General features: G+C 37.6%; 1 protein-coding gene across 3 annotated transcripts in view; it reads right to left on the bottom strand.

Annotated features, from left to right (window-relative positions):
* Positions 1-11,627, bottom strand: part of LOC126241142 (uncharacterized) — a 227,942-nt gene extending 216,315 nt beyond the window's left edge. Inside the window, exon 1 of one of the 3 annotated variants that reach the window (XM_049947980.1) lies at positions 11,412-11,627. In XM_049947980.1, coding sequence (XP_049803937.1) covers positions 11,412-11,520 — 109 coding nt within the window. In that variant the 5' untranslated portion in view covers positions 11,521-11,627. Of the gene's footprint in view, positions 1-2,228; positions 2,299-11,411 lie in introns of those variants that run through there. The other 2 variants (XM_049947984.1, XM_049947981.1) reach the window with 2 other exon arrangements.
* Positions 11,628-15,145: the final 3,518 nt, after the last annotated feature.

The raw sequence follows: 15,145 nt of genomic DNA, 5'->3' as shown, positions 1-15,145 counted from the left end.
GACCCTCGCATGTCAAGTGAGCATCCTACTGCATCTCCACATTGTCTCTTGAGAAATTTATCTTACATTAGGGTATTAAAGATGCTCGGGAAAGTTCAATGTCAATTTTCTCAAGAATTTTTGAGAGTTGCACAAATATGCTTTGTCTGATTTATACTTGAGTTCTGAACTTCACATTCCATAAATAAAAAAAATTTACTGCCATGTGGTCTACTTCATAGATTTGTGCCTATGTCAATTGCTTGTGTTTGTGCTGATACAGACACACTCTGTATCGATTTTTCATCACTGTTCTGAAAGAAGTTAAGAAGCTGTTGTGACTCGCCGATCTTTCAAAGTGCCGCCGCACAGTTACGCACGTCCTCTACATGCGGCGCTGTCTGCCAGCCATGCAGCAGCAGCGCCACTTAAGCGGCCGGCCAGCCAGCAGCCGCTAGGTTCGGACTGAGTTATGATTTGACTGTTAAAGTGTACACACGTCTTACTCTGTTTACTTGATCTGTGACTTTCATGTATTGCGTCTTCCTTGAAATATATTTGTTCAACTTGAAGTTATAACAGAAGCTTGTATGGAATACATCATCACACTTATATTTACAATATTCTGATCGTATAAATATACACGCTCTCGCTATTCCACACAAGATATTCACCATTTCAGTTAAAATTTAATTTGAATTTGAGGCTGAGAATGACACATCTGATCTGTGAGCATTTTGACCATATTTACCGCTTGTAACTTTGTCCTTAGTAAAAATGTATGCTGTGACTGCAACACTGCTTTTTGGAACAATGTTAAGTGGTTCACAATGTAGGGGTAAGATTAATGAAGGCAGCAATTATAAATTCTGGGAGCTGTGGTGTTGAATAGCAACATCAATATCACTCTTCTGTAACACACCATTTACTTTTCTCCTCCAATGAACCTCCTTTACAATTCAAGCCTAAAAACAAATTCTTATTACAGATTTATTATCTGTTAACATTTCTCTTTTGTTTGCATGTTCTAACAGGCCTACACAAATCAGCAGTGTTGTTCTGAAGAGGATTAGTACATACATTTCAACGAGTAGCAATCCTCACAATCCAAGTAGTTAAGCCCAGAGGGCTCCTGTCTTCGACACACATAATGCTACACTGTCTTGTTCAATATTACTTCTAAAGCATCAAAGACTTTACCACAGCAGAAGAACAACAGTGATGACTGTTTTACCAATAAAGGGCACAATGATTTGATAATATTCAATTTCAGAAACTACGGAGGCCAGGGAAGACCTGCTATTAAACCATCTAGCCCTTGAAAGCACTTATGGGCACTTTCAGGTACTACCAGAATATGCTCTTCCCTGTCAAAAACAATGTTTGTGCCAATGAATCAACTTGTTCACCTTAAATGGTTTCAAAAACTTTAATTGTCTCTCTTTCTTTCAGTGTAACCACGGGAAACACAACAAACCAAGCTGTGGCCATCAAAACCATAAAACAATCTTCACCTGCTTCACAGTTGGAAGCAGACAGTCTGGATGGTATGCTACTACTCATGTTTTCAAAATGTAAAAACACCCTACACTAGACAAAAGTATAGAAGTAGACCAGTTGGATATAACAAGTTTCTGAATTCTCTTAAAAGGATTTGTTTATATAAGGTCTTACACAGTATGAGCTTTACTGTGAATGTTTTGTTAATATTATCCCTTCCACATTGCTTACATTGACATTGTGTTCTCTAGATGCATAATAATCTCAGAACTCACTTTTATAGTGTGTCGTATTATAAGAGATAACAATCTTACTACTTCCATATCTCTATCACTTAGTTTAGTTTTTCTCTACAAGTCTTTTCATGAACACTTTCTCCACTGTTATACTGTAGCTCCATGTAACATCACTGATTAGTAAATTTGCAACTGGTTGGAAGCATGAACTAACAGTGCACACACTCTATGTTAGTACGTCTACAGACATACCGGTAGCTCAGAAAACTTTCTGTAATTTTATAGTAAACGGGGAAGAAAACTGCTGAGGCATCACCTATGAAAGCCAAAAATAAGTTCTGGAAATGATGTGTCTGTATGATTTTGTCCAGTCCACATATGTCACTGCCGTAACTACAGGTCTGTTTAAGCACACTGTTCAAGATATTTTGTTATTTTCCTTAGTTTACTGAGTTTTTTGAGCATACTAATGAAAAAAGTTTAAAACATAAATTTTGATTTAGTAGCACTTACCAGAAGGAGTACATATTCCAAATATGAAGGAGTGACAGGAACATGAGGAGGCCATGGGAGAATTGTGAAGGAGATGGTGTAGGGTACAGAATAGATGTGCCTCTTTCACTGGAGCTGTAGTTATACAATCAACTGTGGAACTGACAGGAGTAGACCACAGGGATGAAAAGCCTGCAATAATTGTACACTTGTTATGGCCTAAGACAGGAGTATGTTGATTTAAAAGAAATGCTGAGTTACAGTTACGAACTGCTGTACCTGACACAAAAAAACTGTTCTTTCTTACTAATGAAGCGTAAATACGTTACTATACCTGATACAAAAGATCCACTGTTGGCACCTGCGATGTGTGTTAAAAGTTAAATGCAGACTTAAGAATTTCCTACTTAACACGTGATAGCTGATTGACAGGAACATGCAAAAGATGACAAAGCTTGTTTGTGGAAACTGCAACTTTTATTTGAAACAGGACAGAGTTGGAGGAAAGCGCAAGAAAGAATGTCATACAAGGAGAAAAGGAGGAGGAATTAGGGTTTAACATTGTCTGTGATCAGGTTTTTAGAGAGGAAGCGCAAGATCTAATTAAAGAAGACGGGGAAAGGATAACATTCTTGTGAAAGAAATTATCCTGACATTTTCCTTAACAAACTTAGGGAAACACAGAAAATCCAAAACTAAATGGTTGAATGATAATTAGAAACCCATTGCTACAAAATGACCACCCAGTGTTTTAACCACTATGTCAGTCATCTCACTTAGCAAGTCACATTGATGGAGACATGACAGCAGGGGCGGGAGTGATATCAATAAGATAACAGTAAAGATGACTTTTGAAAGAATCAAAGTTACAACTGTCCTGGGGAACAGTTGATAAATGAGAGAGAAGGGATGCAGAGATCAGGAATAATGGCATCCACAAAACAAAACCAAAGGGGGGAAAGGTAACCATTAATACAGACCTGAATGATACATGGCACACAGAAACACATAACAGCACAGAGACGTAATGAGTTTTCAAGATACAACTCTATTTCTAGTGTAAGTACACACTATCACACACATAACTGCACAGACAACTTAAAGTATTCACCTTTGGTTGCAGTGGCACCAACTCAAATCAGTATGAGCATTTCAACAGATGCAGTTGAGGCCAATAACTTCCTTCCAGCTCTTTGGGAGAGGAAGCAAAATAAAATCAGTTGCATACTCTTGCTAAGAATAGCCCACCACAATCACCTAATGAAGGTGGTCTCTAAGCTTGTATACTAATGGTGTGCATATTACTGACAACATGACACTGTAGTGCCCAAATATATTAGGCAGGTGATCATCTTTCACTGTTATGACCAAATTGACAGTGGTACATTAAACTATCATTATCAGCAGCAGCACCAGCACCATTTCATGCCGTCTATAAGTCTTAATGCGACATTTACTATGTCTGACATCAAAGGTGTCAGGTTTCTCTGCCTCTCTTAAGCTGACATATGCTTCTCCTGCTTTATCATGGCAATTGGCAATACTGGGCCATGTGCTCCAAATGGAAATTTAGTTTCTGTTACTGACTCCTGTCATGAAACATTTAGGTACAGAGAACACTATTGTTCTCATTTGAATAACAAGTAGTATATTTCAATACATGAATACTAGCTAGCAAAAGAAGTAAGTTCAAAAGTTTAATTTTATGCTGACAATGAAGCCATTACACATGGGGGACAAACGCGGAATGGACAAGATGGGGAAGGAAATTGCCATGTCTTTTTTGATGGGAAAATCCTAACATTCATCTTCACTGAGAAAAAAACACACTGAAGAACTAAATCTGAATGGCTGGGTAAAATGCCAAGCTGATAAAGAACTCTGCACAGGATAACTGTACTGAAAACTCTCTTCGCAAGCACTGTTTAATATAATAACAATAATAATAATAATAATACAGATACCAAATTATGTAATTCATTTTACTTTCTTGCAACATCTTTTGTGTTCACTGGATTCTCTACAGAATTCTGGTACTTCTATAGAAACTAATTGTGTTGTAACAACGACTCTCTACTATTGTACATATGAGTAATTCTTATCATCTGATTTTAGGATAAACTTTAAATACCGTAAATAAGTTTCAATGTGAATATTAATGTTTATGTCAAATGTCAAGTAATTTTGTAAAAGAATTGAAATGTAACAAATGTTGAAACTATTGTAAGATGTTTAAAATTGTAACTGTGTGTCTGGTCCATACATAGGCAATGTGTTAGGATATGTAGAATGCAAAACCTTGGGTGAATACCCGGTCTGTCAGGGAGCGGTAAAAGGTGGATGGCAGGCGAGCGTGGGAAAATGCACGTGGGCACTGCACGGCTCAACGGGCACAGTAGTAGTTGGAGTTTGGCTCTGGTTTGAGCAACACCTTCTGGAGTGAGGAGGCTCTCCTGGAAGATATAGCTTCACTGAGCCTCGGGTGTGCCGTTCCAACGCCCACACAGCATGGCAAAATTCCGTAGGCACTAAATGGAAAAATATTGAGACGCTAAGAGGAATTAAAGTGCCGATACATCAAGAGCCACAGCTGTGGTTGTATGTGTGCTCTGTGCCTCGCCATCTCGCCGCCCGCCGCATCGATACTAGCAGGTTGAAACTTTTAGTACTGTATTGATATGGATCAGAGAGTGAATTGTGTTTGTTTGGTGCAATAATAAACTAAATTTTACCAGAACTTTTCAATCATTCAATTATCCTCACAACTAACCTAGACAGGGTCCTCTCCAAACATGGTGCAATCAGAGTGTCCCGAAATGAAAATTAAAAATTTGTGTTAATAATAATAATTTGCAGACCTAGCTATGTTAGAATAGTGTTTAAAGAAATGTTTTGTTAATGAACCAGTAAATGAATAGCAAAGGTCTAACGAAGTCGAAAGATGACTTTAGTATTGATATAGTAATGAAGTTCACTATTTCAGGAAAGATTTAAAGGCATTTAAATGAGCAGTAAATAAGATGAAAAGAGTAGTAACTTATATACTGGAAAGCTTGAATGAATAATAAATTCAGTAATCTTTTTTTTAAAGACAGCGATCATAACAGTTGTAGGGTCCCTCCCCACCTCATTCATTTGAATTCTGAAGTGTTCTGAATTGGTTTAACCAGCAAAAGTTAAAGTCAATATAAAAGTCAAAATTTATCAGTGTTTTATCTTTACCAAAATTGACATTTTGTGTGTGGCATGAAAGTACAATTTCTAGGGTAACCTATGCCCGATTTTAATCAGATTAATACACAGTATAAAGTTTTGTAGTAAACATTATAGTGTAGTGTTATGTATTCATGATTTTCCATATCAGTACAAAACGTGAAACTATCAGTTCAATAGATTTTCTGGTTCTAAAATTCTACTATATTATGCGGTGTTACAACTTGTTTTGAATGAATATATACCAACTTGTACAGGGAAGAAACTCGGTTAATGCCTAATTAGGCTGGTGACTATATTATTGTCACATTGGTAGCATCTTCTGGTTCGATTTTGATCTGTCCTGACATGTGATTGCATTTCGAACTTGCTTGACCTATCATGGTTATTACAGAGTGGATGTAAGTCTGATTTGCCACCATTCAGGTACATGCGGTCGATATCTATGCGAAAATCCTTTCACATAAGGTGAATCCCGCTCACTTACCGTAGCACAGGCTTTAACGAGTACTGTGTCAGGGATTACAGTGTGAACTGCAAAGGACAGGAGAGGGGTTTAGTGAGATGCTGAGTGTGGTAGGTACTGTCCGTACATACTGCAAGGATCAATACTGCACACCATGATTTATGTATACCACAGAATTATTGTACTTTTCATTGCAGAACTTAAGACTGTTCAGTTAGAAGGATTGCTCATAAGTAATACACTGCTGCTAGTGACATACAAGCAAAGGGCATTTAACAGTGATGTTTCAACCCGTGTTAATAAGGTTATAAAATGGATGTACTGCAGTTTGTACCCCACTTAGTAATCTCCATTTATTTGCCAATCATTATTATGCCTGCTAATCTATGGTAAAAGCTTGTCATATGAGTTACAGAACTGTCAAAGCCAAATGAATGCAGTACTTTCAATGGATGTAAAATAGCCTAGCTGTAGGTAAAAAATACAGACATTTGAATGAAGACAATTCAAGGATGGCTGTATATTTGGTAGTGGCATCGCGTGATGAATCAAGATTTACCAGCAAATTGAATGTTCAAATAAATTTCGGGCTTGCAGCTGGTCGGCATTCGATCCAACATTATTTCGACTGGGTACCTGTCAGTCATTCTCAGGTAAGCCATCGAAGACTGATGAAGATGTCCTCCATTCAGCAATGTAAAGCGTGCTATAAGTATCTGCCCATCCATCAAAATCAAGATGACCCTTGGACTACATAACCCATTGGCAGTGTCCTCACTGGTGGAACTGCAGAACTCAAACTGTCTTCTGTATTACCACTTGCTATTGCCATCAGTGTAGTTTTTGCTTACAGCAAATCATGGAGATGACTCCGCGCACTGTCCAACTGGTAGCCACTATCATGGTTCATCAGATGTTCCACCAGGAGTATTTTCACAGATTCTTTAATAATGGAAGCCCAAAAAGATGTTGCTGTGGTCAGAACATTGTTTTATTATATTACACTGAATTTCGTACAATGTTCAGCAACAGTGGATGTTCTCCGTCACAAAAGGCAAATGAAGTACGGATTTTCAGTACACTGTTCTATCATGGTGTGTGTGATCTGACCTTCGTAAGCAAGGTATTTTGTAAATTCTGACCTCCAACAACAACTAATTGGCCCTCACTGATCCCAGCATGTGCAGAATACTTATAGAAAGCTACATATTATGGAATGGAGGACATCTTCCATCAGTTTTCAATGGCCAACTTGAGGATAAATGGCAGATTCACAATTGAAATATTGTGGGATGTACCGGCTGCAGGCCTGAAATTTGTTTGTATGTTCAATGTGATACTCTTCTCCAACAAACTGCTATGCATCACATGATGGGCTGCTTTTAACGTCTTCAAAAACCTGGCTTCATGGAAGATTAAAGACAAAATTCAATCATAGGCAAGTATTGTACTGACCACAGAGACAAATCTAGATATTTGTGCTTATACGGGAGTATATGGGTACTCATTCTTCCTGCCCACTATATGTACAAGAACTGGGAAGTGGATGTGATGGTATCCCAAACTAAATAGGTGGTACCTCTGGCATTTACACTTCTCGCAGCCTATCTATTCAGTCTTACTGAAAGTTCTGGGCTTTACGAATTTGTTAATATATCTCATTGCACAGCTGGGGATTGTCTTTTATTGTTGATACACTACACAGGATTCCTTTTTTAAACAATACATTGAAGCACATAGCTACAAAGAGTAACTACCTTCATTTTTCATTTGAAGTACAACCAACTCATGTTGCCAACTTATTAGTGTAACAAAGCACAGATACCAACTGTGGTTTTACATTTAACAGCTGAATGTTGTTTTGTTTACTACAGTCTTTTTAAATATCAACACACTCCCTTAAAATATGTTGTTATCTTACAAAGCATTTATAACCACAGTTACTGAAAATATGTCTATTAAACATACAACAGATTTTAATTTCAATTTAAACATGAACTTTTCTTTCAATCTTTCAAAAGCAATACTTTGGGGAGGTTAACTGTTCTTGAATTCGACAGTATACTATACAGAATCAGCAATGATTCAACTCATCACTGATGATATAAGCTACTTCACATCAACGTGGTTACTTCTTCCTGACACTGAACTGATTTTATCATTGCTATTGCACTAAGGTTACTCACACAAAGTGTCATTCTCATGTTTGTATTCAGCAATTCTTTTGTGAAAGTCTTCACAAACTTCATATATTGAGCTGCATAAATGTGTTCTGCGCCAGTAGTAGACAGAACAACCACATAATGCCTCTTGCAATGCCGAATGGTTGGAAAGTTACTGTATGGAAATATGCATCCTGTAGTACTTCTTCTATCTTTCTTATCGCCTGCGAAATCTGTGTCACGGTAAGCCACATTTCTTGTTTTTCTGATAAGTAGAATATTCCACTTCTTGTCACTGAATTAGATGTCTTAAAGTTATCTTCAGATTTTGGGTGTCAAAGTGATTTGTATCACTGACTGATCTCTAATACTGTCCATCTTAAGGACTGGGGATAGCTGTTGTTAAAGTAATCATTATAAACATATTGGCAAACAACCTCTAATATTAGGAACACAAACAACACCAAAACATTGTGGGATCAACCTCCTATTATCTGACTGTCTAAGTTAATTCTCGAGTGCATTTGAAGTGTATTTTATGTAGGACTAGTGAACCTAGCAATGTTTCGCAATTGTTAAATTTGTATGGGAATTCAATGTATGTCTTAATCTCCATCTTTCCCCTCTCTCTGTCCATCTCTTCCTCCCCCATCTCTATGTTCATTTTCTCCCTCTTTCTTTCTATCTCCTCATCCCCTCCCCCCCCCCAACCTCACCCCTCTCTGAATTTGAGCTTCGTTAACTGGTGTTGCAAAGGGAACCTTCATTGGGAACTGAACTCACTTAAAATGGATGATTACAATGGTTGGTATGTGCAATGAGAGAGACCTCTTCAGCTGCTGGATCTGTTGGATAGTATCTTGCACAGTTTTAATCTGTGAATGGGTAAAATTATAAAGTTTCAGAGATTCAGCGTCCATAGCTATAAATATAAGTTTCCCATTTTCTGTCAAAACGAACTGCAAAGAATAAAACAAAGCAGCACATTGTGTCATGTTGTTTAAAATTATAATGGTAAAGAATACACACAGGACAAACAATTAGTCAAATGGTTTAAATGACTTGATATTATAGATAAACTGACTGCGAGAAAGAAATCTAAATTGCATATCTTCACAGCACGGCACAGAATTTGTGTTTTCACAGTCAATCTTAACAGAAAACCTGTATATTGTTGTATAAAAAAGTATACAGCCTATGTCCATCTGAATGTGTATTAGAGTAACATGCAAAAATCTGAAGTAAATATATCAACAACTTCTTGAGATTTTGCTAACATTATTTGCTATTATTTGTTACGTATACTCATACATTACATATATTTAAAAATATATAAACTCTGATTGTCCAAATTTTATTACTGTATCACGTGAAAATTTGAAGTAACTCACTGAAGAAATTTTCAAGATTTTTGCCTACAACATTTACTCTTTATATATTACATGTGTGTTTATATATGATATATACCTAAAAAATATGTAGCCAATGTCCATCTGAAACTTTATTAGAGTATAATGTTAAAATATGAAGAAATTAAGTAAAGAATTTTTGGAAGTTATACAGTGTTCCACAATTCATGTTGTGCATTTTTAGCCTTGGACTTCGTAAATTAAGTTTTACATAAAAGCCCACATCTGGAGATGTCATCCGACAATGCTAGAGAGTGTCAAAATTATAGGCGACAGTGCCTGTACATGTACATATACACAGGATGATTCCATGATAATGTTACAAACTTTCAAGGATGATGGAGAAGGATAAATGTATCAGTTTGAGGCAAGGGTATATACAGGGTGATTTAGTGATGATGTTACAAACTTTCTAGGGTGATGGAAAAGGATAAACGTATCAATTTGAGGTAAGGAACCTTGTACCAGAAGCGAAAAAGTCAAAAGTTTGAAGTGAAAACTGTTTTGATACCTCTGACATTGTAATACATGTACCGGTACTGTTGCTGCTAAGATTATGGAGTAGGCAACTTTCAAAGATGGTGAGAGGGAAGGGAGGGAGAGGAGAGGAGAGGAGAGGAGAGGAGAGGAGAGGAGAGAGAGAGAGAGAGAGAGAGAGAGAGAGAGAGAGGAAAAAAATTACAGTAAACATGGGCTCTAAAACGCATACCTGCGAAGCTATGACCACATGTTCATGTTCGCTACTGTGAAACACATCTCCTCTAATGAACAAATGCTCATAGCTGTTGAGGTATGCATTTTAGAACTCATGTTAACTGGACATTTATTCTTGTTTTGGTCCATACTACTAACTCTCAAAGTTGCTTACCCAACCATTTTAGCAACAATAGTACCAGTACTTGTATTCCACTGTCAGAGGTATCAGAATGGTTTTCGCTTAGAACTGTCGACTCAATCGTTTCCGGTACAGGGGCCCTTATCTCAAATAGATACATTTATCCTTTTCCATCATCCTAGAAAGCATCTTCAAGAAATCACACTGAATATACATTCATTTAAAGGTACAGCACCTATAATTTTGGCACTCCGTAACATTGTTGGATGACTTTTCTGGACATGGGTTCCTTTGTAAAACTTGATCTAGTAAGTTCTCTCTACAACCTCTACAAATAGAAGGCAATCTCATGGAAGATCCGTGAACGTATTTTTCTTTTTCTGATATGCTTCATGTGCTTCCAAAAACCCTCACTGGATCTACAGAATGAAGTAGAATATATGCAATTTAAAAAGGGAATGAAAAGTATAATCAACGTAAAATACATTAGGCCCTAAAGTACAATTGGTGAAGTGGAATGTATGACACTGGACCATCAATGATCGATGTAAATGAAATGAAACACACAAATGCTGATGTTTAAAGAAAGATAGTGAATTAACACTGGCGAATTATTTTACGCGGGTAAATCTTGAATGAATATCAAAATACGCAAACAAATAGTTCTAATTAAATACACGCGCCGGTAGTAATTTTGTATAAGCAATACGCTCGTGAAGACGTGATGCTGCTCTTAAGACACAGAGGCTCATTATGGCAAGATAAAATAAGTAATTTAAATGTACATAAATGCCATAAGACTACTTCAAATTTCAAAGTCGCAACATATTGATGGTCATTAATAAAATTACTTCGAAAATTATCGCAAAGTATACAACATAAAGTAACTGAGTGTTATTGTGTAGAACCGCACTGAATAAACAAGCCATGTAGTTACTGTAGCTACAATCAACCTACAACTGGTTCGCTAATGCTCCTGCGCCTTAATGAACTAGCTGTGCCAGGTGGTCCAAAGTTACAAATTACTTTCTTTCAAATATTCTAAGTTCTACCTGAAAGCCTGTCAACACGAACAAGTCATTGCAAATGCCCTTCCGTCTGGTTATTTGAACAACTTACTTTCATACTGCTGCTTTCTGTAGGGTTGAATTACACGCGAAGGTAGTAATTTTGTATAAGCAACACGCTCGTGAAGACGTGATGCTGCTCTTAAGACACAGAGGCTCATTACGGCAAGATAAAATAAGTAATTTAAATGTACATAAATGCCATAAGACTACTTCAAATTTCAAAGTCGCAACCAAACAATAACAATACCACAGACTGTCTTATAAAAACATTAACTGCGATAGGGCATTGTTGGGATAATATCTTTGGTCTCCATAAATACAGGCGTCTAGTCCTTGCAAACGCTCAAATACCTCTCAAAACGTTGCATGTCTCCACAGTAAGACTAACCACGATCCCTTGTGAGTAGGACTGCAACAAGGAGGCAAGAGGTTCGTTTGAGAAGCTGGCAGCAGACTCACGCCCATACACAGAGCTGAAGTCGCGCATGAACAACGCCTTCGGACGCCTCTGGCTACTTGGGGTGTGCCTGTTAGCGTTGTCAACTGCAAGCAGTAAGATGCTGCCCGAAAAAATTTTTCTAGCGCGCCCAAGCTGCCAGGTTCGCGCATGAGAGAAACAGTCAGAGTAGAAAGCGGGGATAGTCTCCACTCGACACGTGTTTAAGTTCCGCAAAATTACTGTTTTCACTTCATTTACACCTCTCGAGTCAATTGAAAGCAACAAGGATTTCTGAGGCTGGGAGCTATCAAGTGAAACAAAATACATTTACAGACTCACGGAAGACTAAAATATTTATTATTTCAGTTTTCTGATTTCATCTCCACGTAATTGACAATCAAGCCTTTTACATTAACCATCTTGAACAAAAATGAAGTTAATTTTTGTTACTTTGGCAAAGAAATCTGGCTTTTATGAATCTTTTCCTCGTTTCTTTGAAACGAAGTGTTTCATTCCGCTAGTTTGGCTAGTTTCAACTGTTCTATCAATTTCACTTGTACATTTTTATTTTCTGGCACATATAGCATTGAAGCATAATAAAGAACCAAATATGAGATAATGCAGTACTGGCGTCCCGAAAACAATACGAAAAGCTTGACACAATGTATATCAACGGAAATCTGTATACACGAATGTGCTCTTTAAGCTGTATTATCCATTTTAGTAAGATTTACGAAATTACTATACTCTTAGAGTATTCTGTAATATCCTGTTTCTTTTATGACATACTGTAAGATTGCTAAATGCTACATACATACGCACATAATTAAATGTTCAGTTCAAGATGACTAAGCAGGCAAATTTGGTGAGTAGAACTGAATACAATACTTGGTTTGAAATATAGTGACAGCTTTGCAGAATTTTACAAATCTGCATTCCCTAAAACACACTGTTTTTCGATAACAAATCATGTTTCAACATTACCTCTAGGCTTGGCATTATTTCTTAATTTGTGTTGTGTGCGTCTTAAATTAACAGGACGCCATTCTGTAGTCAATTATCATGGAGGAAAAAAAAAGAGTTGTCATTACATCACAAACTTGAAGCCGAAATCCACCATCTTAAGAAGCCTAAACATTAGGTTCACCACATTCATACCTCCATGGTTCACCATGGTGATACTGCCCCTCGACGTCACTCTGACATGGTCATGTCCATCTTTGACGTGTTGGTTACTTTGATTATGTGGAGAATTAGTTGTTTCATCAAAAATGTCAGTTTGCTCTACAGATGTACTAATCGATCCGATCTTAATCGCAACTTTAAGATTGGTTGGTTGGTTGTGTCGGGGAAGGAGACCAGACAGCGAGGTCTTCGGTCTTATCGGGTTAGGGAAGGACGGGGAAGGAAGTCGGCCGTGCCCTTTGAAAGGAACCATCCCGGCATTTGCCTGGAGCGATTTAGGGAAATCACGGAAAACCTAAATCAGGATGGCCGGACGCGGGATTGAACCGTCGTCCTCCCGAATGCGAGTCCAGTGTCTAACCACTGCGCCACCACAACTTTAAGAGAATCACATGTTATTTATAAGTGAAGCTGTTCAAGAAATATTTTCTTCTGTATGTATGAATTATAGTTGCGCAGTTTACTTATATTGTAGTAGTTTTGCTTCCATCATTTCACTTTAGCTTTGCCTTACTTAATTCAGGGTCCATTCTTTCTCTGCTTGCTTGTGTTTTTCATTGCCTTTCAAATCGCAAACGCTCCGACATCTGAGTCACACTCTCTCAATGCTCTCATCCCCACACAACACAAGGCTACGTAACCATGTTGATTGCTGGGGCAGCATCTAACGCCCTAAATTCCTCCCGCCGATTACTATTCATTATCCACATGTCCACCCCTTTTAAAAAAGATTCTGACTAGAACTGCAGGAGATAACGGTCATGTGTGTGTGAGTTTTGTTTGCAGGAATGTACGAACATGTATGTGTGCTTCATGTCTTTTTTGAAGAAGGTTTTGGCTGAAAATTTTTGTGAACACTCTTTTCACCTTGCCTGCCTGCTGGTTGGCATGTGAGTAGCGATCTATTCGTTTCACACTACACTTATTCCCTCATGATCTTTGTTGTAAATAATTCACTGCAGTTCAACATGAACAATTATGTATAACTACTATATTAGAAGAAAAAAATAACATTCACTAGGCCACATTAAGATTGTAGCACAAACAGGGATTCACAATGTTTCATCCAAAAGTTTGATCACTGTATGTATGAATTATGGTTGCGCAGTTTACTTATATTATAGTGGTTTTGCTTCCATCATTTCACTTTAGCTTTGCCTTACTTAACTCAGGGTCCATTCTTTCTCTACTTGCTTGTGTTTTTCATTGCCTTTCAAATCGAAAACGCTCCGACAGCCGAGTGCCTGGCAGACAGCAAAATAAAATTTGAAACTAAAGAGAAAACTAACTAAACAAACCGTTTTTTGCCTTGTTACACAAATTTTATTACGTATACTGTTAGAGTTGACACAGGTGAATAAGTAATAGTGAGCAAAACACATTTAGTGCCAGTAATTATATTTGCACTTCCAGGTAAAATATATCGAACACAACAACCAAGGAACATTTAATTACATACGTAAAACTCAGACTGTACAATAGCACCAGAGAGGTCTACTGTATTCTACATGATGCACTTTTCCGCCATTTCACACGAAATATATTGTTCACACAATTCCAACAACGCCCCCCCCCCTTTGAGTATATATTTTGTGGCATGCCTTCACAAGATAAACCAAATAATCCCACAATCTTGTCAAACGTCTCTTTGTCCAAGGGTTTTGTCAGAAGATCAGCCAACATGTCTTCTGTGCACAGGTATTCCACGGCGATGTTTTGTCGCTCGATGTGGTCCCGAATCAAATGATGCCTTATATGAATATGTTTTGTTCTAGCACTAGTGACATCATTTTTAGCTAGATTAATGGCTCCTTTATTGTCACAGAAGATGGTTATGGTTTCCACTATTAAATTGGGTTCTGTTTCACATATTAATGTTGTTAGCCACGACCTAGCAAAATTTTTGGCATCTTTGCTCAAACCAGTGATAGGCAACTGCACACATCACGTAAAGAATTCCAGTGATTTTATTAGCCGACTTCAGTCACTACAGCTGCAAAGTAACGACTTATTGGTCAGTCTTGATGGGGTTTCTCTTTTCACAAAAGTGCCTCTTGTGGACTCACTACACCTCATTGGAAATATGTTTGGTGCAGACATCACAGCGTTGTTTGAGCACACTCTCTCCTCTACAAATTTTATATTTAACAACGAATTTT

Source organism: Schistocerca nitens, chromosome 1 (assembly GCF_023898315.1).
Source record: "Schistocerca nitens isolate TAMUIC-IGC-003100 chromosome 1, iqSchNite1.1, whole genome shotgun sequence".
Lineage (NCBI taxonomy): Eukaryota > Metazoa > Arthropoda > Insecta > Orthoptera > Acrididae > Schistocerca > Schistocerca nitens.
The sequence above is the reverse complement of the archived record's forward strand: the minus strand, read 5'-3'. Positions and strand labels throughout refer to the sequence as shown.